At 38.9% G+C, this 12,718-nt stretch overlaps 1 protein-coding gene across 1 annotated transcript in view; it reads left to right on the top strand.

Moving 5' to 3' along the window:
- Window positions 1-12,718, top strand: part of PLA2R1 (phospholipase A2 receptor 1) — a 44,874-nt gene that overhangs the window by 24,109 nt on the left and 8,047 nt on the right. The window contains exons 15-23 of the mRNA XM_072874083.1: window positions 827-959; window positions 1,430-1,465; window positions 1,979-2,136; window positions 5,009-5,073; window positions 5,432-5,535; window positions 6,892-7,034; window positions 7,838-7,955; window positions 8,841-8,971; window positions 9,543-9,687. Of these exons, the coding sequence (XP_072730184.1) occupies window positions 827-959; window positions 1,430-1,465; window positions 1,979-2,136; window positions 5,009-5,073; window positions 5,432-5,535; window positions 6,892-7,034; window positions 7,838-7,955; window positions 8,841-8,971; window positions 9,543-9,687 (1,033 nt within the window). The remainder of the gene's footprint in view (window positions 1-826; window positions 960-1,429; window positions 1,466-1,978; window positions 2,137-5,008; window positions 5,074-5,431; window positions 5,536-6,891; window positions 7,035-7,837; window positions 7,956-8,840; window positions 8,972-9,542; window positions 9,688-12,718) is intronic.

Here is a 12,718-nt window from a genome sequence, read left to right as displayed (position 1 = left end):
GATTAATAGTACACTATTATTAAAATAGCAGCCTGTGCAAAAGGGCCATGCAACTGCGAAAGGAATTTGGTAGGATTACAAAGTTTTGCAGATGTGTGCTTTCCTGCAAAGCATGTTGCGTTTAGCCCAGGACCAGGCATATGCAGAGTGAACACGTGTGTGTGTGTGTATACATACATATTTACATATATACACATGCACACACATTGGAAAGCCTTTGAGCTGTGCTTACATGCTTTATTTGTTCTATGACTGTTAGGTTCATGCCTGTATTCAGAGCTAAGTCTTTCCTTTTTTAATACCACTTTTGATTTTGCATCCTTGAAGACGTTGGTGCCACATGCCACACTAATGGTTTGTACCTGGGATTTAAACATTGAACAACTGAAGAAGGGTCAGTTTTTAAACTGTAATTGGTTTTCAGCCTTAAAGCACAGTGCCAGCTCTGCCATCGTTACTTAAGTCATTTCAGAATGCGAGTACGAAGTTCAATCATGCAACGTGTTGAACCAAAGCAAAGGCTGTTAGATGTGGGCAACTACTGCTAATCGTGTCAAAAAATTGTTAGGTTTCATAGCTATTCAATTATTTTTATGAAGAAGGATTCTGATATAAGATCGGAAAGTTGAATAGGACATTGAGAGAACATGATTATGGACCCTACTTTTTTGATTTTTACCACCATAATTTAGGTGGTCCTCTAGTTGTTGCTTATGATGTTCTTAACATACACACATCTCCAAATCCTTCAGTTTTCTCCATAATGAGGTTTTGAAATGCTTCATCTTGGGTTGTTGGTGAAAGATAATGAATGTGCTGCTTTCAGGTTGTATCTTCATTTTTGGAGAGCAAGTATATTGAAGATGACTCAAGGAACTGTGGTGTGTTCAAAGTAAATGGAACGGTCTTTCCAGCACACTGCAATGAAAAGCGTGAATGGATATGCAAAATACCAAAAGGTGAAATGTTAATTAACATACATTGTCTATTATACTCATTACTTGCAATTCAGGAGACACAAGGAAAAAAAATATCTAAAAGCCTGCTTTTTAGCCGCATCTGGAGTTCTCCTCATTGGTCTTCTGCATGAAATCATGGCAAAGCTGTATGTGGCCATTAGGGTTTGTTGGCCATTTAACAGGTCTAATATGTGCAGTCAGTTTAAAAATGCATAGCAATGATTAACAATTAGTTAGCTGGAGTTAATCAAAGTTCTTATTTATAAAGGTTACTAAAAATGTTGTTTGGTAAGTGTGGCAATTATTTTCTTTTGTTCTATGTTTAACTCCTTTTTTTGTCCCTGAACGAGAACAGCAATATTCTTCATGATTTTAATTAAATGCTTACCATGTGGAGAAAGCAATTTCAGTGAAATGTCTCTTTTGATTCTTAATTAGCAATGTTTTAATTTATTTATGTATTTTTGCAGGTGTTAAACCAAAGAATCCAAATTGGTACATAGCTGGTATGAAAACATTTTCTTTTTTCACGTCTTGAAACATTGTAACTTGGAAATACAGTTTAAGCCATTGGTAAAAATAAAATAACTAAAATGTTATGAGTTAAAAATTTACCTTAAGGAACTGTGTAGGAACCTGTTACTACAGATCAAAATCTGCCACTCTTTTGTTTAGGAACACTGAAACATCAGACTCTACTTCGGTTAGGTAAAGGAATGTTGCCAGTAATAAGCACAGGAGTTTGGTAACCCCTCCATCACATTAAAACTGCCTTTTTGCAAAGGCTGGGCAACTCTCTCAATATTACTGCAGTATCACAGGATAGAACATAAAAAAAAAAATTTACTCAGTGCTTCCCCCCCCCCATAAATTGATATGTTAAATATGGTTCCTCTTTTAGTTGTGGCATATTTGTCCTCTGAGATGTGGCTGAAGGCGGGCCATGGGGGTTGCAAAGAATGAGACTTGAAATGAGTTTTTACGCCTGCACACCACTGACTCTCTTGCTCGTTTTCTAGAACTGCCGTGGTCATATTATCAAGGAGCAGAATATCTTTTCCATGTCAGTCCTACGGACTGGGAAACCTATGAGTTTGTCTGCGGCTGGCTTCGCAGTGGAATGGCAACAATAAATTCTTCTGGTGAACAAGCCTTTATTCAAAATAAAATTAAGCAGGTAACAAAAACTACGCCTTTGAAAAAATAAACCCTCAGGCAGTAACTGGCTATTTTCTGCTGCATCTTTTGGAATATCTGGCTGCCTGTTGCTCCAGGTAGAATCCGAAAGACTTTTTACTTTAGAAATAATTCTCTTGCTGTCTTCAGCTCCCACATCCCCCCCTGAGGCCCTGTTTAGCTAAGGAAGTCAGTAACATTTCAGAATCTGCAGAATGGTCTTTGCTAATGAGCAGGTCGGTCAATCTGCCTCAAAAGACCCAAGAGCAAAACCCAGCTTCCTATCCCAAAGTTATGAAAGTAATTAGGGGTACAGAGAAAGGTTTGTTTCACATGTGGTGTACATCCTTCTCTGTTTCTTCTTCCCCCACCCCTCCATGACCAAGGGGACCCGCCGTGGTTCCTCAGGTGTTGACACAGTGGTTCTGCATCCACCCCGATGTCTCCTGATCCCGCCCAGTTTCGCAGTTACGCTCCCTTCCCATTCAGTAACTTGCAGCTGGTTTTCAGGTAGCAATACCGAGGGACATTTCAGTGGTTATACTAGCATGAGGTGGGCAGGAAGTCCAGATGTTTGAAACAGTCTTCATAGTTTAAATCCTCAATGTGATGATTTGAAAGGTTACTCCTGGGGAGAGCTGGCCAGGAATGAAGAACTACCAATTTCCCTGCACCTTAATTAAATCTAGAGCTCTAAACCATAGAGGTGGGTGCTTATGACCTTGCAAAATAGATTACCTTTTCCTCTGTGTACGCCAGCTTGGGCAACATTCCCATGTGTCCACACATTTGTATGATGTCTCCTGAATTAAACCCCTTTGTGACTATGGATATTTATATGGGAAAAAAAGACATCTGCCTTTAAATTCCCTCCTCTGGATGAAAGCAGAATTTCTGTAGAACCACTCTGATGTAACGGACAGATTTGAAGCTGAGAAATAGCTGCAGAAGCAGATGAATTCCCAAGAAAAAAAGTGTTTTCTTTTAGGTGTTCTCAGTAAAAGTGAAATAAGGAAAATAAAAAATAAAAAAAATCTGTCTGCCTTACTGAGGGCAAAATTTTGTGGCTGTAATATAAAGGGATATCATAGCATAATCTTTAAAAGAACAACTAGTGCTGGGTAGAAAAGCTCTCGACCTACACTAGCTTAGTTTTGCTTGCATTGTGTACAGCCTTCTCTGCTTTTAACTTCTAATAAGTAGAGTTGTGTTGTATTAAGATGGGGTTTTTAAGTTTCCAAGGAATTATATGACATTTTTATCTGCTATTTAAATAATTTTGTATCAAAACATGATGAACTGCATTTAAACCAACAATTCATGGCAGAAATAGCTTATAGTGAAAGAGGAACATAACTGGCTAGGCTGTCTTCTTCCTTATCTACCAGAGATTGTGTTGTGATGTAATTACTGGCTTACCTAAAGCTGAAGGTTTATGACTTAAAAAATGACATAACTTTAAAAAAGATGTATTTTTCTGACTTAAGAGCACTTAAAATGGCTAATCACAATGCTTCTTTAAAGTCACGTTTGCTTACAAGAGATCTTTTAAAAGCAGTTTTATCATTAAAATTAGTGGGTATTAGAGCAGTTTGTGAGCATTCTGTGATGAAAAAGTCGAGTTTACTCCCGTGGCACTGGAAATCAGGTTAACTTCTTTGAAGTTCTGTCTCAGAGTATAACATATGCAGCTATTTTAAAGCCTGCTGCCTTTGGCTAAGCTTTCCCAGTATAGCCAGGTGTGACCCTAAGTGATTGTAACCGGTTTCCTGTGGAAGCAGGAGTAAGGATGGCAGTCACTAAAATAATACTCAGCAGTCCGAACAGACTTTGCATGTGTTGTTAGAAAACTCAGTCAAAATTTCTTAGCATGGAATTTGAAATCACATTTTTCACTATTTCTTTAAAAACTGTAATGTGCAGGCTGAGTGCTGTGCTTAGAAAACTAAACTCTGGGGCCAGGCAATACCAAATCAGACAGCATTCCGGAGTCTCTTCTTTGTCAGAAATGTCTACTTTCTTCATCTGATATTGCTATATAAACTGTAAGCTGGTGAAATCCTAACTGTAACTCCAAGGACAGTGTGCCTGCCACAGCACAGGCTGCACTTCAGTTCTTTCTGGAAAAAAATAAATGCTTCTCAGAGACCGGCTGGCTTGTCCAGTGTCCTGCACATTCACAACCTTTTGTTGTTGTTGTTGGCTCTTTCCCAGAGACCCCAAAACTGTGACTATTGAGTGGCTAACCCTGAAAGTGAAGCCCGTTCATAGTTTAAGGCAGAATCAAGTCTGCACAGCAACAATAAATGGCTGTTTGAATTACATTATTTCTGTGACTTTTCCATAATACTTTGCCTTTTAGGAGTGGAGGTCTAGACCCTTTCATGAGAACAACAATGATTCTGGAAAGCATCTCTAGGAATTTCTTGTATGAGCTACATGAAGTCAGTAAATGTTCATAGAAAACACTTTGGAAACATTAAGGACCAGCAGTATAGTAATGTTAAAAGGAAATATTTGCTATTGTCTATTTTTAGGAGTTGGAGAAGAACAAATTCTGGCCTAAGACTACAGTCCTTTTCAAGCCAGATAGGCTGTAAATTTCTAAAATTGTAAATTCCTAATTTACAGATGATACATCAGCAATCCAGTGGAAACTGGGGGCTAAATCATTCTCTACTTACGTGAATAACCTTACTGAAGTGACATAAATTAACACAGGCAGGATTTAGTGCCTGTTCTTCCCACTGGAACTCAATGGAGATGCTATTCATCCGAATACAAACAGAGCCTGATTTTAGGGGTTTGTTAACACTTTAATAAGGGGGCAACAACAGTTAAACATATGGCAAAACATTTTTTTTTTTTTATAGCTATCAAATAGTGATGTTCACTGGTGGATTGGATTGCACGCAGAAAACCTCAGCAATGAATTTCGGTAAGAATACCTACACTTCAGCTGCTCTGTGTGCAGGCTGCCGTTCAGTTTGATGGACTAAAACGGTTTGATGACTGAGTGGGATATTCAAGAGACAGCTTGAGTTCTCATGTAAATATCATTCAGAATATATTACCCTTAATTTATCTCCATGTTACAGTATTTCTTCTAAAAGGGGTATAAAAGATACAAGCCAAAGACATGAGTATCAACCTTGTGGTTGTCTGTTTTTTTAAAGCTTAGTTAATAAAGGGGCATTTTCTACTCTGTATCTGCTTACAAACACTTTTAATGGAGGTTGTACTTTTAGGTAAGGACAGGAAAAAATGTAACTACACTCTTTAACATTTCTGTGCAGCTGGAGAGATGAATCACCAGTAACATACCAGAACTGGAATGAAGGGAGGGAGAGAGATCTGCAGAAACCAGGGAAAAGATGTGGCTTCATTTCATCACAAACAGGTTTATTTTATATTTCTTTTTGTTGCAGGAGCTGTGACTTGATTCTGTTGTTGGCCAAAGGGGTTATATTTTAATTGCTTTCAATAAATGCAATCCATATTACGTGGTCCTGTATTACATAGTCCTGTCACATGGTTATAATTAAAATACCTGCTTTTATGGTTAAGAAAAGAATATTAAAATATAATGAATATGCTCAGAGACTAGGTTATAGGATTTAATAGTTCCAGTACTCCAATGTCAAAATATAAACATTCCAGTGATACTGAATCTTTATTTTTACTTAAGACTCTGTTATGTGGCACAGCAAAATGTTAATGCATTGCTGGTTTTCGCAGTCAGTTTTCTCATAACCAAATGAGCCAGATGGACAAGCAATAATTTTTCCTATGTTTATAAACTGTTTTTCTATCAGCACACAACTCTAAATACTCAGGTTTCTAGCTTGTTTTTGATCCCATAGCCAATTTGCTGAGGGATTTTTGGGTACCACGGTTTTGGTGCTAGCCTTTACATCATCATGTAGCGCTATGTTTTGCTACAGTAATAAAAAAAATTACAGTGCTGCTGCTTCCAGTGATTTCTGTCATCTCACAGTCTCTGTTTTCTGAGGATCTGCAAGTCATAGTAAACTGTCAGGTTCCATGGAAAGAAAAAATATCCAGTTTTGTATTTGTGAGAAGGGCTGAAAAAAATTAATCCAGTTGCACTCTTGTAATCTCAGCCTCAAAAGCCAAAACTGAAAAAATGTAAAACCTTCTTTTTTTCCACACATAATCTCGGGGGTTTTGATTCATGACTTCCGAGTGCTTGAGTTTGGTGTTACTATAGTTAGTATCAGATAAAAGGAAGAGGCACCCACCCTCCCCCCTCAGCTGGCTGGCAGATGGGAGCTGGTCAACAACTTGTTGAGTGTGCTGTGTTCCACTGGAAAATGTGTTTTCCTCCTAAGCAGGTCAGCGTTTTATGTCAGTACCTGGATCTTGCCAAAAATTTTCAATGTAAGGAAGTCAAACTATTTTATCTGGAAGGCATTATTTCTATACCTTTCCTTTTTTTTTTTTTTTTTTTTGCATAACTAATATTTTTTTAAATACATGATGATTTAGGCATATGTTATGTGACTCAGTGGAGAGGAATTGGTTTGACTTAGTAAAAACAAACTGGGAATAAAAGTATGAGTTCCATGGACCATCAAATCCACTGTAATGCAATATGTCCAAATGTATTTGATGTAGAATCTTGTCTTACTCAACCACTAACGGGTACCCTTCTTAACAATATCTAAGCTAGCTAAGAAAAAACCCTTTCCAGTTCTCAAGCCAATACTGAACTGTGATTTTTCTTTTTACACAGGACTCTGGGGTGATGAAAACTGTACTGTGTCTCTTCCCTGTATTTGTAAACGTAAAATTGCATGGAAAATAGAGAAAGAGATTCCAAAAGACCAGAACCAACAAGGAATATGTCCCAAAGGCTGGTTGCGCTTTGGATTCAAAGTAAAACTTTTTTTTATGCTGTTTGATTATTCAAAATGCCTTCCATATTTATGACAGAAATTGGACTTCTTAAGGATTATTCATTCTTCCTTTTTGAAAGCAGGGCCCTTAGGTTTATAACTACTGACAGTGATACAAAGCTTACAGCTATTAAGTAGCTTTGCACACAGAAGTTGTCTTAATAAGGTGTCAAAAATTTTACTTTAGTTGAAGGAAATGAATACTCATATATGCAAAAGCTATCTAAGTGTATTTGTGCTTTGGCTGTAAAAAGCCTGTTCCACCCTCTCTTTTCCACTTACGACAATTCCAAGAGACACTTATGGTCTCAGAACAGATCCCTGACCCCTTGTTGTACTAAATGGTCCCTAACTGCTGTCATTCTCCAAAAGATGCTATTTCAAATAGGGTTCATCCAAGATAATTATAAACCAAAATGTATTTGCAATTGAAGGTTGAAAGGCAATTATTTTATCAGGCTTCTCTTAAATATGTATGTTCCATAATAGCAACATGCACTGAGGTGGCTGGATTTATCCCAGTGCTAAACTGCGGTGACTACAAGGATAAATTTAACCCAGATTATGTTTGCCTTTAAACAACTGATTTGAATCCAAGTCTGATCGCAGCTGAACGCTGATATCGAGCATGTTGGAGAGCTCCATTGCAGGACAGAAGCTAATGAAACGTTTAGTTTTCAGTAACAGCATGTGAAATGTTTTAGTGATCACTCTTAGTGATTTCTAGGTTTTAAACTGGAGAAAAAACAAAACAAGCCTCTTTTTTGTTGTTGTTGGAAACAGTGCTTTTTGATACAAATTCCGAAGGATCCAGAGCATCTGAGAAACTGGTACTCTGCACAAGAGTTCTGCAGTAGCTATGATGGGTCACTCGCTTCCCTCGAAGACGAACTGGAACAAGGTAGAGTACTGAAAATATTGTTAAATAACTAAAACTTCATCTTCATTAGGATGCTGTAGTAAAGTTTCATCTTGAATACAGATTTAGGAAAAAAGATCGCTCACATCCTACTCGTGGTTCCACTGCGTTAAACAAATTAGTGTTTATCTTTCCTATTTTCCCAAAATGTAAAGATTCAAATATCCGCTCAGCTATATGACAGGTACGTTTGAGGAGTGATCATAATTTCTTTTGTGCTTACTACCATGCATTAGGAATACAAAAAATAATGGAATACCCATTTAAAAATTTGCTATGTAAAATTTCTATCTTATGAATGCAACATCACACTGTTATAAAAGCAATCTCATTTTTATCCTTTAATAGTACTTAAAATCTGATCTACAGTATAGCACATAAGCATAGCACTAGGCTGGAACTGTCAGAGAAATAAATACCAGCACATTCAGAAATACTTATTTATAATCCCTATTCATAAAAATCTGTGGTTGAATTTCATACATTTGTAAAACCACTTATTTGGAGGTGGGAGGAATCTCACTGGCTATGTTTAGTTGAGAAATCTTATTTTCAACTAAAACTGAGAAAAGCTTTTTCAGTGGGACAGTACCCTGAACTGATATGTAAGTTGTTGAAGCTGCTGTGAACATTTCTGGAAGACTTATTAGTTAATGGACTAGATCCTAACCCAACTGAAGTTAATCAATTTAACTGAATTTGTAGTTAGATGACGCTGAAATGCCGCTGATGTTCTTACTTTCTAGTAACTATGTAATGTCGTTGATTAGTAGTTACATTTTTCAGTGCTTTAGTGTGTGGAAGAGACTTCATCTATCCCTAAATGGTTACCAGTTAATTATATTTTATTCCTGTTTCCTTTTCCAGCTTTCATAACAATGAATCTATTTGGACAGAAAATTAGTGTTTGGATAGGTTTCCAGAGTGACGATTATGAAAAATGGGTGAATGAACATCCTCCGATGTATTCCAACTGGTCTCCAGTTGAAGTAGTGGATGTGAGTATTTCTGGATGGTTTAAGGACAGTGAGAAGTTGTTTCATCCATAAAAATCATGACTGCCACCAAGACAAGGCCTAACTTGTTACAGCAACTTAGCCTTCCCTTAATTTTTGCAAATTCAGACAACTGTGGGCACAGATTTATGGGCATAACTAGAGGTAGCAAAAAAGGCACTATCGAGACAGTTACTTACATAATTTGTGGCTATAGTCACATTCTCTTGCAATTGCTTTTAAGCACCGAAGTTTGAATTACATGGTTAGTATCATATGCTGGGTCTGAGCAAAGTTTAGAAATAAGATTATGAATTTCGTATTTTAATATATTGTTTTACACCACGTTAGTCCATATTGGGCTTAGCATTTTAGTTTGTCCAGTGAAAGCTTGTGACTTTTTTATGATGAGGTTACTGTTTCAAATTGTATTTATGGGAATGTTAATTGTTCTACCTAAATATTTATAATAGTGACTTTCAGATAATTAATCTTCTAAATGGAATGTAATAATTATGTGTTGGTTTTACACAATGTCTTTTTTAATTAATATAAGGTTCTGTGTTGATTGCAGAGACAGCGTTACAACAGTGCAAACATTCAAGAACAACTTCCACTGTGCACATTGGTATCAAATAACCCTAATTTTTATTTTACGGGAAAATGGTACTTAGAAAACTGTCAGAAAAATTATGGGTTTGTCTGCCAAAAGACTCAGGGTAAGGTTTTGTTTTGCTTTGCTTCTGTTCTCTTTTCTTACTATATTGAATTCCTCTTACTTTATTTTCATCTAGAACCAACTTGTTATAGGTGTCTATAAAACCAGAAACGTAAGAGATTTCTAAGATAGTTTTACTTTGATATTTAGACAGACTAGTTCTATGCTATTTAATAAATCAATAGCTGTGATGTAGAGGTAATTTCTAAAAAAATATTTTGTTACGAAATTTTCTTCCTAACTTTGAGCTTTCTGTTGCATATCTTAGATGCAGGAATAGAGATGAAATTTCATGTTTTCTGCCGCGGCAAGCAGAGTAACAGCATGAAATTACAAAAGGCAAAACTGAGGGTAATTTTGATGAAAACAGGATTTATTTTTTTTTTTTTGGGGGGGGGGGTGAGGGGGTGGGACTTGCACTGTTAGATCAGACTAGACTCTAGAGAATGTATTCCTGTGAGCAGCGCAGACCGATTGGCCGATCAAATGGAGTCTGGCTTTTCTTGTCACGCTTCTCTAATTCTGTTAATGTTCACCTGCCAGAAGCACAGAGCTTTTGTGGGGAACACACGTCATCTGGTTTCCTGAAGCCACATTCTGGCATTGCCTCTTGGACTGGGAGCCGCTGGCTGTCCCAGGGCGCTTGGGCAGCGGCGGAGCCCCGTCCCAGGGGCTGCTGCAGCCCTGCCAGCGGGAGCCTGCCAGAGCGTGTTAGCAGAATAGACCAGCAGCAAATTATTAACCCTAAGGCAAAGGGAGGGCTGGAATCGGAACCTGTAAGGAGTGTCCTTGAGTGCTGTAGTTACTGCGGGGGTGGTTTTCTGTGGCTCAACTTTATATAACATCTCTTAGTTGAGCCCTGGGTCTAAAGAGACAGTCCTCTCCTGCTGGCTGCCGAGGAGGCGAGGGAGGGTGAGTCGAGAAGTAGAATAAACAAATATAAGCTTTGGGCAGTGCTCACATGTGGCTCTAGCAAACCATAGCTGTATTTGACATCATTTATTGTGAACTACAGTTGTGGGGAGTGCTGGAGTAATCCTGCACGCAGGGTAGAAAAAATAAATAAATGCATTTTCCTGCTGGTTTGTTTCGTTCACGTCCCGAACTCTTGTATTTTAACCCCTTGCTGCTGCTTCAGACAGATGGAAAAAGCTTTAAAAGGCAGGAAGGAAAACTGTTGCCTCAGGGCGGGCAGGCTGCAGGGCACCCAGGGGGGACTGGGGCTGCACGGGGTGCTCGGGACCCTCCCCGCGGTTCCCAGCTGGGTGGGTGGGAGCGTGGCCCATGGGCACGGGCCGAAGCGTGGCGGGGACGGGGGGGACCCGCTGTGCCCCGGGCCGAGGGCCGCCCACCTGCCGCGCGCAGCAGAGCCCTCCTGGGCCAGGGCCCCGCTCCTGCCTCCCCCGTGTGACACCCGGGGCACTCCCCCAAACCAGCAGGCAGTTCAGCTAATTCAGCAGAATACTTTCCCGTCTCTTTTTTTTTTCCTCTTTTCTTCCCCCCCCCCCCCCCAATTGATGTCATTTTGCGCAGCTTTTCCAGGCTGCATCGGCTCAGCGCAGGGTCAGGCAAACACCAGACCTGTGCGTGGGAATAGGCAGCTGGAAGAGCAAGAGAAGCAAGGAAGGGAGAAGTGAGACCGCCTCTTGCTGGCGGTGGCGAACTGCTAAATTTCCTCAGATGTCCAAACAAATGTGTCAGTTCCTGGAAAGATGAGCTGGTGCTTTGTTTCTGCCATCCTGTCTGCATCCCTTCTCCCCTTTTTTGAATTATTTTCCGTAGGAGACTAAAATGAAATAAACCAGCAGGAGATCTGAACTGGGCTCTGATCTCTTAGTGATGCTCGAGTTAGGATTGTGTCAGCATTTTACTGCATTTCCTGCCTTTTCTTTTTTTAAGCAGTGACACGCACTGAAAGCTGGAACAAAACAGTGCTTCAGTTAGCTCAAGAGCAGAACTTTTTCTTGCTTAGAAATTTCTAATGTTAAATTATTTGTGGATGACAAATAATAAATTAATTTACTGTTTTAAGATGCTTGTTAACAGTCCTCCTCTCTTAGTTATAAAGGGAACCAAGTCTAAAAACGCTCCACCTTGTAGCAAAGCAACCACTTCATTTTGTAATCCCAGAGAAGTTTTACAGACAGAAGTAATTAATCCAGACTGACAAACAGGATTAAAACTGAGGCATTGCTTTATTTTAATAGTCTTGTATAAAGAATACTGTGAGCATTCATACACATTAGCAAAGGCATTTGCCTCCTGCAGAAAAGCAAGCATGGCAGCATCACAGACTCTGCTGGGGTGGAGATGGTCTCTGTCTCCTGATTTTTTCTCATGGGAGACTCTCTTTATTTCTTAAATCTAAAAAGTCTGCTTCTTCCTTTCGTTTTTTTGGATGTTGCTGCGTTAGTTTATAATCAAAAAGAGATTTAAGTCTCCATGCACAGAGGATTTCTCTTTAAGTGCCAGTACTGTCATCTTCCCTACATTGGCTCATGGATAGTAAAGATGAGCTCAAGAAGCTCCCAAGCACTTACTTCCACCACGAGCCACAGTTGTATCAATGTAAACACAGCTGCCAACATCCCGAGTTGTGCCAGTACAATTATTTGTGAGGCCAGACTTTGTGCTGTAAACTGATCTTGGAAGTTATTAAAAATAATGGGTCAAAAAAGAGGTAATCTAAATTATATGCAAGGTATCTGGGATAAGAGCACTCTGCAGCCCAGTGCTATTGGACATTTAGGATATGCCCAGATCCCAAGTAATTTCTTACTGACCTTCAAAGATCCAGTCAGTGGAACTAACTCTATCCAGGTTTCCTTTTTTTTGTTATACATTAAACTCATTCACTTCTGTGATGAGTTTTATGCTGTGGTGGAATTTCAGATATTGTTCTAGTAGTCATCATCTTTTTCTTTTTAATGTTCACAGTGCCTTCCTGAAACCAAGGAGTTTGCCATTTTTAGATTTGCTTTTAAGGATAGTTCTGATTTTTCAGGAGCTGTTCTGCTGTGTTCAAGCTGTCT

The sequence above is a fragment of the Ciconia boyciana genome, chromosome 10, assembly GCF_034638445.1.
Source record: "Ciconia boyciana chromosome 10, ASM3463844v1, whole genome shotgun sequence".
In the NCBI taxonomy this organism is placed as follows: domain Eukaryota; kingdom Metazoa; phylum Chordata; class Aves; order Ciconiiformes; family Ciconiidae; genus Ciconia; species Ciconia boyciana.
Note: the sequence above shows the minus strand (reverse complement) of the source record. Positions and strands in the feature narration are given on the sequence as shown.